This window comes from Scardinius erythrophthalmus (genome assembly GCF_964197995.2).
Source record: "Scardinius erythrophthalmus genome assembly, chromosome: 4".
Lineage (NCBI taxonomy): Eukaryota > Metazoa > Chordata > Actinopteri > Cypriniformes > Leuciscidae > Scardinius > Scardinius erythrophthalmus.
Window position 1 is genome coordinate 40,461,193 of NC_138224.1, and position 18,348 is coordinate 40,479,540.

General features: G+C 40.3%; 2 protein-coding genes across 2 annotated transcripts in view; both read left to right on the forward strand.

Moving 5' to 3' along the window:
* The window catches only part of LOC308689308 (uncharacterized protein), a gene marked incomplete at its 5' end in the record, with an annotated part of 219,931 nt that overhangs the window by 160,155 nt on the left and 41,428 nt on the right, over positions 1-18,348 (forward strand). The window lies entirely within an intron of this gene.
* LOC308689686 (uncharacterized protein) lies at positions 10,715-14,911 on the forward strand. Its single transcript, XM_081363524.1, has 4 exons — positions 10,715-11,158; positions 11,334-11,384; positions 13,204-13,335; positions 13,869-14,911. The coding sequence occupies exons 1-4, from the start codon at positions 10,765-10,767 to the stop codon at positions 14,147-14,149; spliced, it is 858 nt and encodes a 285-aa protein (XP_081219650.1). The 5' UTR covers positions 10,715-10,764; the 3' UTR covers positions 14,150-14,911.

The window sequence follows — 18,348 nt, forward strand, 5'->3', positions numbered from 1 at the left end:
TCAACTGCCTGGAAATGCTGGCAGTGCACAACGCGCTGACGCGTTTTTGTCCCCATATCAAGGACCAACACGTCATAGTCCGTTCGGACAACACGGCCGTGGTGTCCTATATAAATCGCCAGGGCGGTCTGAAATCCACATCCCTATACAGGCTGGCGAAACGCCTCCTAATATGGGCTCAGCACAATTTGCGCTCGCTGAGGGCAGTGCATGTGCCTGGGCTCCAGAATGTGGGCCCAGACAGACTGTCCAGGAACAACATTCCCCTGGGCGAATGGTCTCTACACCCACAAACAGTCCGGCTGCTGTGGGAGAGATTCGGCAGAGCGGAGGTGGACCTATTCGCGTCCCGCGAAAACGCTCATTGCCCCGTGTTCTTTTCCAAGAACGACAGCGCGCTGTCCCAGATGTGGCCGCGCTGCCCGCTATACGCTTTCCCCCCCGTCTCCCTCCTGCCACAGGTGTTAGAGCGGGTCAGGGAAACAGAATGCCCAGTGCTGCTTGTAGCACCGTTCTGGAGGAACCAAGCATGGTTTCCAGTCCTGACGCAGCTAGCAGACTTCGCTCCATGGCCACTGCCATTGAGGAGAGATCTCCTCTCGCAGGCCGGGGGCTCGATTTGGCACCCACACCCGGAGCTGTGGTCCCTTCATGTGTGGGCGCTCAACGGATATCCGTTGACCTCGCAGAGGGAGTAATAAATACCATCACTCAGGCCAGAGCGCCGTCGACTCGGCGGCTTTATGCCTCAAAGTGGTCGGTTTTCTCCGGCTGGTGTACAGCTCGGAGCCTATCACCTCTCGATTGTGAGGTGACGGAGGTTCTCTCCTTCCTACAGGAGCTGTTGGGTAAGGGTAGATCCCCTTCCACGCTCAAAGTTTACGTGGCGGCTATTACAGCGTTCTCCGGATCAACGCTGGGTCAGTCACTAGGAAGGAACGATTTAGTCATCCGCTTCCTCAGGGGAGCTAGGAGGCTGAATCCACCCAGACCTCCTTCAGTTCCTATGTGGGACCTTTCTACAGTCTTGGCGGCCATGAAAGATGCCCCTTTCGAGCCTATCCAATCTATTAGCCTCAAACATCTGTCTTTTAAAACAGTGTTTTTGATGGCTCTCGCTTCGGTGAAGCGCATAGGCGACCTGCACGCGCTCTCCGTGAGCCCAGCGTGCTTAGAGTTTGGACCTAATGACTCTAAAGTCATACTCAAACCTAAGCATGGCTATGTGCCAAAGTCCCTCAACACGCCGTTTCGGGCTCAGGTTATCTCCCTGTCTGCCCTGCCGGGGTCAAATGAGGAAGGGGACTCAAGTTTTCTTTGCCCTGTTAGGGCTTTAAGAGCTTACGTGTCCCGCTCCGCTGTCTTCAGACAGACTGAGCAGCTCTTTGTCTCGTTCAGTGGACGTTCCAAGGGAATGGCTGTTTGGAAACAGAGCTTATCCAGATGGATAGTTGACGCCATAGCGCTGGCTTATACTGTCAAGGGCATTCAGTGCCCGTTGGGAGTCAGAGCGCACTCCACGAGGGGCGTTGCCTCCTCGTGGGCTTGGTCCAGCGGGATTTCCTTACAGGATATATGTACGGCGGCAGGCTGGGCCTCGCCGTCTACATTTATCAGGTTTTACAACCTAGAAGTTCCCGCCTTGCAGGCTAAGCTACTATCGGTGTAGTCGATTCAGCTGTCTAACTAGAACACTGAAATCGCATGCGCAACGCGCTACCGACTGTCTTATGGGCAGAATTGTGTAAGACCCACATTTCCCACATTCAGTTCAGGTTCCCCACCCTGTCTATGTGATGTCATATTCGCGTCTGCTGGCGCGACCATATAAGGACAGAGGGAATCCCCTCTTGTCTCTAGACTCTCTCTGTGAGGTCATGTTTACGTCTGCGGATGTTACAGTTTAGGGAATTAAGGTCCCCCATCCCTTATTCCCGGATTCTTTGTGAGTCTATCTGGTGATTATGCACTGTACATCTGGCTTAGCTTCCAGTGATCGGTGTTTTTATCCCAGCACGCACGGCGTTTTACAAGGGGTTCCCGTAGCGTTTTGATAAAAACGCAGTACGAGAGGACTCTCGTAAGAGAACGTACTCGGTTACTAACGTAACCTCGGTTCTCTCTAGAAGAGGGAACGAGTACTGCGTTCTCTGCCGTGCGTACGGTTCACTCTGGTTCGCTTCGGCGATGAAAATCAAGTGAATCAGCCTTTTCGAGCTCCTTTTATAGAGGTTAGCCACACCCGTCTCGGCGGGAAATGGCAAGGAGGGCGCGAAGTGCCCTCATTGGCCTGACGTCACCTCAGGCCTCGCTCGATAGGCTTATGCAGTTGCCGCAGAGCAGCCAATGAGCGAGCAAGCCGTCTCGCCACAGCTGACTACTGCTGCAACGCGCTTTACATGTATGAAAATTAAGGATAATTTTTTGCTTCAGTATTTCGTGAAAAGAGACTTTTCCCGTAGCGTTTTGATAAAAACGCAGTACTCGTTCCCTCTTCTAGAGAGAACCGAGGTTACGTTAGTAACCGAGTACGATTTTTGTTAGGTTTCAGGATCAGTGTTATTGACGCCTGCCGCATAGAGGGAGGAAGATGCCCATCATTTAGGGATTCTTCAAAAACCGAAAGTTGTAGTGGGGAGAGCTGGAGAGAGAACTTCTTTAAAAACTCTGAAGGAAAGCCATCTGGACCTGGGCATTTTCCGCTCTGCATCTGAGCAATAGCTTGCTGAATTTCGGTTAGTCTAATAGGATCCTCTAATTTGTTTTTTGACGCGATACTAATTTGAAGGATGTCAAGATTTTCAAAAAAGTGATCAATAAGATTAGCATCTTTGAAGGAGTCTGACTGATACAACGAAGAATAACAACGTTTAAATTGATTATTAATTTCTTGAGGTCTGATATACTATTCCCTGCTGTGTCTTGGATTTGAGCAATAAAGCTCCTTGCAGTTTGCAGCCTAAGTTGTAATGCAAGTGCTTTACTTGGTTTATCGCCAAACTCATAAAATCGGTGACGTGACTTAAGTAAAAGGTGTTCAGCATGGCTAGTAGAAAGAAGATTATATTCGGAAAGGAAAAAAGCCCTTTCCTTATATAGTAATGGGGTTGGACTTAGTGCATATTTCTGATCTAACTGACCAATCTGTCTAGAGAGTTCACAGAGCTTTTTATCCCGCACCTTTTTGATATAAGCAGAACGAGAAATTATTTCTCCATGCAAATAATCTTTGAGCGTTGTAACAACAATGACTTAGGTTTAGGGAATTAATTAGCTCACATCAGCGGTAATATTCATCAATGTGAATATGCATATGTTGCTTACATAAATTAAATTATTCAAAAATAGGGAATAGGTCAAAACCTCGGCTTATATCAGTGATTACACAATTACTTGTAATAATCACTGGTATAACCTGGTAATTATGTTCAATTTGGGGAAAATTGAGGTAGAATTTAAAGAATATTCATTTATTATGCAGACTGTCCGTCCAGCGAACAGAATGTATAATGTTTGAACAGAAATCTAGCGTCTTTGACACCGATAGACAACTCTTTTCCTGTGGCCACAAAGAAAACAACTATCTTTGGCTTTAGACAACTTTAGATTTCTTTTGATAATAAAATCAACCGTAGAGCTTATGAGGTAAAAATCTGCACTTTCAGTGACTCAGAGTTGAAACAAACAGGCAAACTTAATTCAAATGATTTAACAAAGTTTATTTAAACAATCTAATGGTTACATATACTACTTTAAAATCACGCAGGAGTAAATATGCATGAACAAAACAACAATATAACGATCGTAACACGAGATACAACAAAATAAAAGGTTAAGAGAAGGAAAAGAGAGAGAGAGAGAGAGAGAGAGAGAGAGAGAGAATCAGCGAGAGACTAATAACAGTGAGAATAAGGATGATTGTAGGTGTGGGTGTTGGTGTCCAGAAACACGTGGTGTGGTGTTTTCCTCAGGACGCGTGTGTGTAGTGCCACTTCTAGTTAGCACGTGATAGTGTGTTTGGGTCGAAACACGTGGATAAGTGTATGTGCGTGTGTGAGTGAAGATGTTTGTGTGGAAGAGAGTATAAGCGTGAGTTTAGAGAAGAGGTAGAAACAGTTCAGTCATTTAACAACGAAACCCCAACATTCTCAGCAATATTTAGACAACTTAAACAGCATTTCTTTCAGATTGCAAATTAAGGTCTACGTTACGTCTGAGTTGTAGATCGGCCCTCTTTGTGTGGTCTCGTCTGTGTTGGACGGAAGCGGAGTCACGTGATTACAGCGTCTGGTTGCTAATAGCGACTCGCAGCGAGCGAAACTCAGCAAAATGATCTTTAGCTTTAAGATGGTTTCGTGGGTTGGTTGCAGAAGACTATCAAACTGAAGTAAAGTAGTTTTAAGAAAGTAAAACCTGGAAAATAAACGAAATAAAAGCGAACGAAGCTTCCAAGGATGGAAGAAGGCGTGTCGTCTTTCTCTCTCTGGCGGAGTGCCCTGAGATGAGAGACGCGCGAGATTTTGAAGGGGCCAAGCCCACGCCCTCTTACGCCTGTAGGCCAATTGTCTTTAACAACGTATTGGGCCCAACCTTCTGACGTTTCGAGGTGTATACGCCCTTCATTACTAGATAGTGGAATTATAACTCAGTTCTTATCATCAATACTGCTGGTATTTAGTCAGATAACACATTTTCTGCTATTTTGTGTCAATGATCCAAAGCCGTTGTGATTTCTGAAGGAAAATGATACCAAGAATGGCACTTCTATTGCCCGATTTAAACAGATACATGAGTTCTTGTGATTATATTCACATGCAATTGATTACAAACCAATAAGGCTATATAGGCATAATATTTGGGGCAAGGGATCATGCATACTTCAAGGAAATACATTTTAAACATTTACAAACTGATTTTTGATCACACGTGGTCGTGGTCTCTCTGTGTGTGTGTGTGTGTGTGTGTGTGTGTGTGTGACCAGTATGGAAAGTTCATGCAAGTTGAACTTTTGTCCTCGAGTTCGCGGGGTGGAGAGACTATGTGTGGGTGTTTTACTGATCTTAATGAGATTAGCAGTCAGCACATCTGGTCGAACAAAGTCTTGTTGTTCTGAGGTTAAATCAGTGTCCAGGAGTAAATAAATGTCCAGAGAGAATCCCTGGGGGGGTTCTCTGAGATTGCTCTTATTGGTCAGCGGGTGTTCGCTTTGCCATAAAAAACAGGACTCTTTGTTGATCTAGTAGTAAGAGATCTGTGTTCTCAGATAGGCAATAAATGATTTAGCCGTTTTGTTGGCGTCCCTGTTCCTGTGACTCCCCGGAGGGCAGTCGAAACAAAATGCTTTTTTGTTGATTCAGGAACTAGAGAGGTGTCTCCAGACTGGCAATCAGTGAGTTATTAAGCTGATAGGCGCCATCTGTTGTTTGTAGAGAGTCTGTTTGTTGGTTGGAATGTCACATAGCCTTAATCATCACGCAGACTTCATGACCTGCTCTCCGTTACAGCGTGTCCCAGAGAAGAGATGCAGAAATTCCTTCAGTAGAGTTAATCTCAAGAAAAGTACTGATCTTTTCGGAGATAAACTCAACAAAGCGGCTATCTGATAAGAGTAATACATTCATTCTCCAAAAATTTGAAATTAAAGAACCCCCAGGGAGGGCCAGTTCGAGAATTACTGGGGCGTGATCAGAGATGACTATACTTCCATAAGAGGAAGACTTTACTAGAGGAATAAGTTTGCTGTCAATGATAAAATAATCGATACGTGAATAAGTACGGTGAACTGGAGAAAAAAAAGAGAACGTTTTAGAAGTGGGATTCAAATGACGCCATATATCAGTAATACCGTGCCACTCCAAAAAGGAGTTAATTGTTTTGGAGGATTGGGACAGGGTAGCTGGTCTGGGGGATGACCTATCTATTGCAGTATTCAGGACACAATTAAAGTCACCTCCCATAATCAGTTGGTAAAGATTCAGGTCTGGAAAATTAGAAAAAAGTTTTGCTAACTGGATTATCCCAATTAGGGGCATAAACACTTGCTAAAGCAACTTGATTACCATAAAGAGTGCCAGAAACGATCACATATCTACCATTGGCGTCTGAAATAACTTTAAAAGGATTAAATGGAGTATTCTTGTTAATTAAAATGGCTGTACCTCTAGCTTTACAATTAAATCCAGAGTGGAACACCTGTCCCACCCATGACCTCATCAAGCTTTTATGGCTGGAGTTCTTAAGGTGGGTTTCCTGCAAAAAGCATATATCTCCCTTCAACTTAAATAAATTGGAAAATTTTTTATACTTTTCAGTCGATTATTTAATCCCTTTACGTTCCAACTAATTAATTTAACTCCCCCCTCCCCTGGAATGCATTAAGCATTGGTAATAAACCTTAGCTCAATATTGTTAGGGGAAAATTTTTTTTTGCAAAAATAAAGCATGACAAAAAGTGCAGGCAAATAAGAGATGGCTGAAGGTGCAGAAAAAAACAACAAAAAACTTTCCAAAGCTATCATACGAAACATTAACAGACCTAACTGAAAGGAACGTAACAGTCAGGTACAAAACAGCTAAGTTAACTAGCTCTTGCAACTTTAGCTGCCCTTTCGGTAGTGCTCCGTGAACAGGAGTTAAGTATAGTTTATTCTTTCAGCAGTAAAAGCTATATGATGCATGGCATCCAAACCAGAAAAAAACGCAGAACAGTAGGATGGCATCCAACTCAGTATTCAGTTTATAGAATGGGGCAAGATTTTAGCGACTCAGGATTGAATGTGGACTACCTACCTCCCTTTTCATAACACAAACACTCACTTAAAGCAGGGAGGCAAACTCTTTTTAAATCTGAAACATGTCCGTCGCTCAATCCTTGCTGGTTGCAGACTTAATGGCCGTACTAACAAAGTCCATCGCTGCCTGCGGAGTCTGGAATAAATGTCGCTGTCCTTGGAAGTCGACGCGGAGTCTGGCGGGATGCAACATTCCGTAGGTGATACCAGCATTGCGGAGTGCTGTTTTCACGTCTTTGAATTCTGCGCAGCGTCTCGCCACCTCAGCAGACATGTCCGGGAAAATACGAACCAAATATGGAAAATATGGTTTGGTAATGGTGGAGTCGGACCAGCATATGTCTAGAAAAAGCGCTTTGTTGAGATTTTTGGCCGACACGATGAGCTCGATCAATTTCCAGAGGTCGCTTAAAGGCGCCGTCACCAAACAGTTCAGTAAAAAATGAGGTCATAAAAGCAACCGGACTTTGGCCTTCCGAGCCCTCTGGTATTCCAATAATCCTTAGATTTTGCCTACGTGACCGGTTCTCCAAGTCATCCAGCTTGAGTTTGAGGTTGGTGTTTTCTGTTTGCAGCGTGCTGCACAGTTTCTCCACCGCCGTCAACCGGCCGTCTGAGTCGTTGAGTGTCTCTTCAATGTCCCCGATCTTTTGAGCTTGTGATGACAGAGTTGTTTGTAATGTGGAAACGGCAGAATGAATTTCAGACAGAAATTCAGATCGTAGTGAAGAGATTTCTGAACGGATGGTGGATGAAATTACTGTAGGTCCTTCAAGGAAGCTGGCGTGATCTCTTCCTCTTCCTGTACTGAAGCGCTAGCGTTAGCCTTAGCAGCTTGGTTGTGTTGTGGTTTAATTATTTTCAGGGGAATGACTTCAAAGATATTTGACATCAGAAAAAATTAGACTTTATTAACAAACAAAGCCGAGTGTCCCTCTGCAGAAAGACCCTCCAGAAAAATTGCCCAGCAAACGTATATACCCTCTCCTTGTCCCAAACATGGTAATACATTCTATAGGTATTTTGAGAAATAGTTTTGTACCATGTGACATTACTGAAATAGAATTTTCTGCTGTAACAACAGCTTGTGCTCTCAGGTTCCAAAGTCAGCCAAAGTCACCCACAGACAAGGAAACAATAGTGTATTAAAACCAGTTGAATTACTTATTTTCTATATAATAAAATCTTCAACAGTTGCTCCCTTTGTCAGTCAGCATTTCTACAATATTTCGCCCCGATTTTCCTGGTTTTGGCATTCTTCTTTATTAATGTAACATAAAATGAATATTTAATTTAAAAAAATGACAGAATAAATAGCACTGCTGAAAAGAAAAAAAAATGAGATGAGAAAAAAAATTCCAACCACGTCTATTCACCACGAGGCATACCGGAAGTCCATTCCCAGAATATACAGTTTGTACAGTATAAAAACCATTATGTCTATGGAGAGTCCCCACAAAGATAGTGAACCAAACGTGTGTGTGTGTGTGTGTGTGTGTGTGTGTGTGTGTGTGTGTGTGTGTGTGTGAAAGGTCTGGGTCACGGAGGAAGTCCATATCTCTCCTGTGGATCTCTCTGAAGCGCACCACAGGGGGAGCAGGAATGTTGGTTTTAGGTCCTAGAGTGTACGATTGTCTCTGGAGAGGATCGCAGAGTTGTAAAAGGATGTCAGAATACAATCTAATCTCAGACCTGGTGGCACCAGGCCGGTCATTTAGTTTGCAGAGAGTCCTGATTTACATGCATGAGTTCGGAGGCTAAAAGCTTTGGATTTCAGAAGGAATGTGCATTATTTGCTATAACGAACAAATCATGATTCCTTAGTCAATACATATCTTTACATAGCATAAATCATAAAGACACAAATCCACTTTGTGTCTTTATGATTTTGTCATTTCGCAAAATCTTGGACATTCTTGCTTGTGAAAAGTTGTAAATCAGGTTAATAATTACCTTCGCTCGCGGGCGGGTATAGATATATACACTAGATGTCGCTTGGCTACGGTTTCGTTCCAATGAACTGCGTAGCCAAGGCGACATCTATGTATACATCTATACCCGCCCGCGCCGTCAGATCATTTAGACGTGTGCTGTTTTCAAGAGATAACAACGATATAAATACTGTTCGTTTTCTCACACAAACCGCTCGTTTCGTGTCTTAGGCCATCAATGTGTACTTATGATGGGGAATTGTTTCATTTGGACGATGGGGAATTGTTTTAATTTGGACTCTGTGCTTGTGTTTTGATACAGTGTCCATCGACCTGCATTATATGACTGACAGACAAGAACGGTTTGACCTAAAAATATCAAAATTGAAACTACTGCGGAAACAAAGACACCTACATCTTGGATGCCCTTGAGGTAAGCTAAAACATATCAAAAATTCATTTCAAAGTGAACTATCCCTTTAAATTATTCCAAATAGGGAATAGGTCAAACCCCAACTCATATCAATAATTACACGATTACTCGTAGTAATTACTGATATAGGTAGGTAGAATTATATTTTCATTAGGAGAAATTTAGGTAGAAGTTAATGTTCATTTAGAGGAAAGGAAAGTTAGAGTAATTTAGGTGTGTGCGTAAGCTGGTTAGAGCGTGTAGGAGGGTGTGTGTGAGAGCATGTATGGGTTTTGGGAGCGCGTGCGTGTGTGTGTGGGAGCACGTGCGTGTGTGTGTTTTAACGTGTAAGTGTGTGTGTAATAGTGAGTGAGAGGCAGGGTGTGTGGAAGAGTAAGTGAGAGAATTAGAGAAAGGCAAAGACAGTTTAAAGCATTCCTTCACAACGAGACCCCAACAGTTTCTAATAATTCTTAGACAATTTAAACAGCATTTTTTTCGGTTTGCGAATTTAAAATTGTACTTTACTTGTTCTGCCTATTGACCCCAGTTTGTGCGTCTGTGTGGACAAAAGGAGCCTGGAACACGTGGTCAGCTGCGTCTTCAAAGCGGAGTTGTTTGCTATGGTCAGAGCGTTGCCAAAACTTAGCCAAAGATGATTTAGTCTTAAGGTGGTTTCGTTGGTGTTTTAAGGAAATTATCAAACTGAAGTAGAGTATCAAGAAAAGAAAGTCTTAGAAATAAAAACGAAATAAAATGCAAACGAAGGTTTCTTGGAGGAAGGAAGGAGGCGGGTCTCTCTCTCTCTGGCGAACTGCCAAGAAGGGAGCGTGGTTCCGTGTTATGAAGGAAACCACGTCACGCCTCCTCACGTACCTACTCCAATCGTTTGGGCGGATGTGTGTGGCGCCAAACTTTCTTTGTTCACTAAGTACACACCCTCTGGAGCAACGTACTGGAGGGATAAACTTGGTTATAAAACATTGATAACCTGGTATTAATGAAAGAATGCATAATTTTATACGTTGAGTTAAGAATTCAACACCGTTGGTTCTTCCTGAACACGATGATACCACGGACCGTGGTTCTGGCAGTTAATAACACGGAGTTACATGACTTTTCATAATAATAAGCATTTCATTCTTTGAGTATATCATAAAACTAAATTATAGCGGTCTGCTGTATAGGGATGATGACACACAACACAAATATATTTCAAAAATACATTGGCAAGTGTGATTTTTGAACACAATGTCCAGGTATGAGAGTGTCTCTGTGTGTGTGGTGGAGATGCCGAAAGTTCACAACCGCGTGCTGAACTTTTGCTCTCCGAGCCGCGGGGGAATTGCTATGTGTGTGCGTTTTTCCCGAATTGATGAAATTAACAGTCAGCACATGTTTGGACATCTGGTCAAACACTGTTCTGTGTGGGGGGGGGGGGATAATTTTGACTCAGCGATAAACATCTACTGAACCCTGAACATCCCTTTGATTCTATTAACTTGAACTACTTATTTATCTGAAGTAATGTAAATCATTTACAAAAGACAGTACATCAGGACACTATAAAAACAACATGAGAGGCTGTGAGGATGACAGAGCAAGAGCTGGAAACAAACATCAGTGAAGAATGAAGGGTTTAGTATGTTTACTGCTGCTGTTGGAAACCTTTGTGTGTGTCGTACAGCATCAGGTAAATGGAGGACTCAATGAGAATGAGATCAGTCAACAGCTCAGATCTGAGGACGGAAGACAGAATCCACCTCAAACAGACACTTTGAGAGATGAAGCTTCAACTGACAGCCAACAAAACTACCATCTGTTCTTCACTGACATCCATGCAGCGCTGAGAGAACTGACCGCCACCGTTACAGAGCAGAAAACAAACATCAGAGAACTGACCGCCACAGTTACAGAGCAGAAAGTGAACATCAGAGAACTGACCGCCACCGTTACAGAGCAGAAAACAAACATCAGAGCTTTAGAGACGCAACTGAGGGATGAAATGAACAAAAAAAATGATGGTACCTCACCAAAACATTCATTCTTTTATCAATGATCCTCAAAGTAAAACACCAATGCAATATGATGCATAGTGTAAATGTTAGAGTTAAAATTGAATGTATACTGTGTAAATTGTGTTATTTATTACAATAATCAGTGTAAATGTCATTTAACAGAATCTTTATTCCTACACAGAAATCTCAAATCTTACTCTGGGTCAAGTGGAGTTGAGAAAGGAAAATAGAGGTGAAAGTGTGCTTGAATGATGTTAAATTCAGTGTATACAGGTGAAACTCGAAAAAATTTGAATATCGTGCAAAAGTTATAATTTTGATGATAATGGCTTACAGCTTATGAAAACAATAATAGTCAAGTCAAGTCAAGTCAAGTTTATTTATATAGCGCTTTTCACAACACAGGTTGTATCAAAGCAGCTTCACAGCAATAAATTAGAACAATACATCAATGTTTGTTTCTAGTGGAACGTCTACGTTTGGTAATGCTGATCAATAGTATCGTTGATTGATTAATTAAATTAAATATCCCCACATATCCCCAACTGAGCAAGCCAAAGGCAACAGTGGCAAGGAACCGAAAAACTCCATCAGGTGACCTAATGGAGAAAAAAAAACCTTGGGAGAACCCGGGCTCAGTCGGGGGCCAGTTCTCCTCTGGCGTTTATATGCTAGAGGTCGGATTTAACTGTAAGATTAAAAGTATTATATGAATACCTGGCTGAAGAGATGCGTCTTTAATCTAGTTTTAAACTGGGAGAGCGAGTCTGAGCAACGAACAGTATCCGGAAGACTATTCCAGAGTTTTGGTGCTAAATGTGAAAATGCTCTCCCTCCTTTGGTGGATCTGGATATCCTAGGTATGACCAAAAGCCTCGAATTTAGTGACCTTAAAGAGCATGATGGATTATAGGGCGATAGAAGATCCGTTAAATAGACTGGAGCTAAGCCGTTTAGGGCTTTATAAGTCAGTAGCAATACCTTGTAATTAATACGGGACTTTATAGGTAACCAATGTAGTGATGATAAAATCGGTGTTATATGATCATATTTTCTTGATCTAGTTAGAAATCTAGCGGCGGCATTTTGGACTAACTGTAGCTTGTTTATTGAGGATGCAGGACAACCGGCTAATAACGCATTACAGTAATCTAGTCTCGAAGTCATGAATGCATGAACTAACTTTTCTGCATCAGAAACAGATAGCATGTTACGTAGCTTAGCAATGTTTCTAAGGTGGAAAAAGGCTGTTCTTGTTACATATGAAATATGATTTTCAAAAGACAGGTTGCAGTCTAATATAACACCCAGGTCTTTTACTGTAGAGGATGAAGTAACAGGACATCCTACTATGTTAAAGTTGTATTGTGAGAGGTTTTGTGGGTGGTTTTTTGAACCGATAAGTAGTACCTCTGTCTTGTCTGGATTTAATAAAAGAAAATTACGCGTCATCCAATCTTTTATATCTTTAACACACTCTGTCAATTTGGATAATTTAGCGTTTTCATCCGGCCGTGATGAAATATAGATTTGAGTGTCATCAGCATAACAATGGAAACTAATTCCATGTTTCCTTATAATATTTCCAAGTGGCAGCATATATATTGAGAATAATAGAGGGCCTAACACAGATCCCTGCGGCACTCCATAGTTTACTGGAGTTATGATCGATTTTTCTCCATTTAAATAAACAAAATGGTAGCGGTCAGATAAATACGATCTAAACCAGCTTAATGCTTGTCCTTGAACACCAGTATAATTTTGTAATCGATCTAAGAGTATTGTATGATCTATAGTATCGAACGCAAGTTTTTTTTTATATTAATAAAAAAAAGATTTTAAATACAGAAATGTCAGCCATCTGAAAAGTATAATCATGCATATGTATATAGTTATATATACTAAATATATTAGTTTCACCTTTTAATTTGAATTACTGAAATACACAAACTTTTGCACGATAGCCTATTCAAATTTTTCGAGTTTCACCTGTAAATTCTCAGTGTAATAGAGTAATATATCACAATATTGCTTATGTTTTTCAACAACAGACAGAGAAATAGCTTTTTCAGCTGCACTGATTCAATCTGGCGGTGGATATACTGGTCCTTTTACCTCTGAAATCACACTGACCTACAGGAACGTCTTCACAAACATAGGGAACGCCTACAACCCAGTTACAGGTAATGATCAATGAAATGAGTCATAAACTCAGTTTATAATAATGAAAATCCTTCTGCTCCATTCAGACCTCTCTGCAGTTGTGTAATGTGTATTAGAGAATTAGGGGCTGTTTACACGACACCAGTTTCAATTAAACACTTGAAAAATTGGGCTTTGAAGTGCAAATTTTTGGAAACAATACCATTATCATCTCCATATAAAAAACAAAAATGTGAATTTGTGAAAACTGTGATTACGTGATCAGTCTAAAGGTGCGTGGAGTTTCTTTACAAAGTGATGTTGACACCTACTGGCCAGGCAGCAGAATACAGCGTTTAAAGTAGTTTCCACGAATCTGTGTTAATGGGGATTGTTTTGACAACATCTGTCCATGAAAAATGCAAAGAAAAAACTTGTCCATTTTTAGTACATTGTTGTCATGTAAACAGCCTGAAATCATCTGCCATCTTTTGAAACTATTACACAGTGTGCTTGATAATTAAACAATCATACAGGAAACAGCTGATTCTGTATCTCTTGTTATTTGATTTAGGTGTTTTCACAGCCCCGCTGAAAGGAGCGTACATGTTCAGAGTCTCTGTATATGGTCATGGCCCAACTGCATCAGGTGCATCCATTTATAAGAATGGAGAGCGTGTAGTTTTGGCATATGGTCATCAGCCTCAGAATGTGTTAAACTCCTCTAATGGAGTTGTGTTGATCCTGGAGGTTGGAGATGTTGTCTATGTGAGACTTTGGCCTGACACGAGGATATTTGATGACCAGTATAACCGCAGCACTTTCAGTGGTTTCCTACTGTTTCCCTTAATATAACAGGAGCTTTGCAGAATGTAATTCCAATAATTCTGAACCTTCAGTGTATGATTTAAGATGGAAATCATGAAGAATCATTAACATATGAACCTGTATTAATGAAGTATAATGTGTGAGTTTAAAATTTACTGTACACTCAAAAAAAATGCTGGGTTATATATATATATATATATATATATATATATATATCAGTGGGGATTTCTTTAAGACTGTTAGGGAAGCTCGGCTTCCCTATAATGTCAAAATATTAATGGTCAAATATGTACTATTGTGTTCACATTTTATGACTGAAAATGCATTTGAAAACGTTCATCTCAAAGACGAGTTTATCAGAATCAGTTACATATAGCAGGTCGGCTGACTCGATTTCCTTCTCATACATTCCCGTAGCGTCACAGTGCATTTCCCTGTTGAAGCCCAGCGTCCATTGACTTCAATGGGGCTGCTCTGAACAGTTTTTTTCAGTGCTTTGAAACTAGACGGTCATTGGATAAATGCTGCGATTATGTCCCGCCCACGAACGTTCAGCGTCTCTGGGAGTTAATGAGGAGTGGGCTGACCTGGACTCCAGGCTTCTGTGTGATGATTGGAGAGTGTCGAAAGACTGCATCTCCTCTTGATTGACAGCGATTTCATACAATAAAAAGTCACTGACGCTGAAGCTATTCGAGCTCAGTCCCATCGCGGATTTTTCAAGTGTAGTCGAAAGACAAACTGCTGCAACCTATTTCTTGGTATTTGCTTGTCGAAATTGCTAGCCAATTTTCATAATACATTTCTAACAATTATACATTTATACCTTTATTATATTATTACTTATTATATATTTTTATTATTAGTAGTAATAATTAAAACAATTATTAAGATAATAAAAAATATATATTATTAGTACTAGTATTATTATACTATATTATATTATTATTTATACCTTTATTATATTGAACTCTGTTGGCCATTGAGAGGACACTGGTCAAGTCACTGGAAAAGACTGAGTTGAAGAGTTGGTACGACAGGGTCACAGAAAATTTTCCTGAAAAGGAATGTTGAATTTACGTTTAAATAAATAGACAATTTTTATGATGTAGGCCAAAAATAAGCTTCCCCTCTTTGAAAGACCAGCAGCCGCCACTGATATATATATATATACAATAATAATAAAAACAAATAATGGTACTGTTTATAGATTACATTAAAGTGTTTAATGCAGGACATTAATAATCATAAATACATTCATCATGTTTAAACAACAATTAGTCCTCTGGAGGGCCACAAAAATCATATGTAAAATGTTGGTATGGTATGTAAAAGATTATAAAATGGCAGGTGTAAAGGTGTAAATAGTGTTTCAAGCATAAGAAAAAAGGTTTGCAACATTTATTGTTGTTTTGTACTGTACTGTAAGTGTAATTCATGTATTGTGAAACTGCAGCTTCATGCTAACGACATAAACATAAATATGAATTTAAATTTAATTTACAATCTTACGTTCACTTCAACAAATCTTACCCTGCACATGCAAATCTTTTTGGCATCATCATCAACTTTTACGTCATTATATAGTGGTCTTCTCAACACAAATTGTTTCAGAGTAGTTCTTTCTAATGTACGAAAGAAATATGTATTTTTTGTGCCCCTATTAGTCAACTACAATTACAGTAAAATAGTGTAATGCACCTACCGTGGAAAACAACTGCTTTTTAAATGACTTTCCCAGTGTTTATTTATTACATGTAGTATTTTACAATGTTTCACAAGACTGATTTTGCTATTAACAATGTTTTCATCCCCTATTCAGACACTGACTTAATAAACATTTTAAGTAAAAATATATTTGAAAGAGTATTTTTTATTTTGATTTATTATACTGTATGAAATAGGCTAAAAATGGCTGGGTCATTCTGGAGAGAAAGGCGGATTCTTCCATGTTTTGACCACAAGATGTCGGTAGTGTCTAATAGTCCAGTCATTTTATGAAAAAAAAGGTTGAACAAATTGCAACAGAAGCAAACTCAACTGATTTTGTATCCTCAATATGTCCTGAGTAAGAAAAAAAAAAAAAGCCCAGGATAATTCCATTAGGGGAAAGTTTCGAAAAAGACCCAAATATAGCCTATTCATACACCTATTCATTCTTCTTCTTTTACGTGAATTGGGTAAAAATTTTAACCTTTAGATATCACCATGAAAATTACTGAGTTGATTACTTACATCAAGACAAACAAAAAATGTATTACAAGTTGTTTGAAATTGTTTGTTAACATGAACAAACTGTGCATAATCTATGTATGTGCTAATTTGCATAACATACCACAACAGATCTAAACATTGGGTCTAGCCAGGTGAAAATATCGTTGAATCTTCTTGACACATAACAGTAAAATACTTAATGTTAAGGTCTGAATGGAACCCATTTAGGCTACCCATGAACATTAATACATAGAGGCAGGAAGAAGTACTTTAGAAACCAGCCTTTATTAATTATATTGCAGAGATGCAGGGTTGCCAACTTTGGGACTTTGGCTGGAGTGAGACTCTGTAAATCTTCAGTGTGCGCGCGTGCGGTGACATTTTTTGCCAACCCTAACCCTAATTTTAAAAATATCAGTCCTTGTTCACTTAGTATAAACTGTTAACCTTTCCTGTTTCTGTTTCCTTACCGTGGTTGGGAGACACAGGGGAGATCCGTCTTCTCCAGGGCCGGAAGTTCTCCTCCCGGGGTTAACTCCCTAAACTTCACGCTGTTTAAGTCAAGTCAAGTCAAGTCAAGTTTATTTATATAGCGCTTTTCACAACATAGGTTGTATCAAAGCAGCTTCACAGTAATAAATTAAAACAATACATCAATGTTTGTTTCTAGTGGAACGTCCACGTTTGGTAATGCTGATCAATAGTATCGTTGATTGATTAATTCAATTAAATATCCCCAAATATCCCCAACTGAGCAAGCCAAAGGCAACAGTGGCAAGGAACCGAAAAACTCCATCAGGTGACCTAATGGAGAAAAAAAAACCTTGGGAGAACCCGGGCTCAGTCGGGGGCCAGTTCTCCTCTGGCGTTTATGAAGTAGAGACCGGATTTAACTGTAAGATTAAAAGTATTATATAAATGCCTGGCTGAAGAGATGCGTCTTTAATCTAGTTTTAAACTGGGAGAGCGAGTCTGAGCAACGAACAGTATCCGGAAGACTATTCCAGAGTTTTGGAGCTAAATGTGAAAATGCTCTCCCTCCTTTGGTGGATCTGGATATCCTAGGTATGACCAAAAGCCTCGAATTTAGTGATCTTAAAGAGCGCGGTGGATTATAGGGCGATAGAAGATCGGTTAAATAGACTGGAGCTAAGCCGTTTAGGGCTTTATAAGTCAGTAGCAATACCTTGTAATTAATACGGGACTTTATAGGTAACCAATGTAGTGATGATAAAATTGGTGTTATATGATCATATTTTCTTGATCTAGTAAGAACTCTAGCGGCGGCATTTTGAACTAACTGTAGCTTGTTTATTGAGGATGCAGGACAACCAGCTAATAAAGCATTACAGTAATCTAGTCTCGAGGTCATGAATGCATGAACTAACTTTTCTGCATCAGAAACAGATAGCATATTACGTAGCTTAGCAATGTTTCTAAGGTGGAAAAAGGCGCTTTTTGTAACATATGAAATATGATTTTCAAAAGACAGGTTGCAGTCTAGTATAACACCCAGGTCTTTTACTGTAGAGGATGAAGTAACAGGACATCCTACTATGTTAAAGTTGTATTGTGAGAGGTTTTGTGGGTGGTTTTTTGAACCGATAAGTATTACCTCTGTCTTGTCTGGATTCAATAAAAGGCAGTGATGGACGAAGTACACAGACTATGTACTTGAGTAAAAGTTGAGATACCTAGTGTAAAATATTACTCCAGTAAAAGTGGAAGTGCTCCCTTTAACCTGTTAACCGTTGCCAGAGCGCGGGCGCACTGAAGCGGTTTTTTTTATAAATAGTTCAAAGTTACTATCAGATTTAATGTTATACCTTGACAAACTATACATCATTACAAAGATATAAGACTCAAGTTTCAGAATTTGACCACTATTGTATTCTGAGAAACTTATAGCGACAGTTATTTCTTAATTTGTGTCAGGAGTTATGAAATGAAAAAATGAGTCGATACCTTTGATATGAATTATGCGCGTCAGCCGCTTTCATTCATAAAAAACT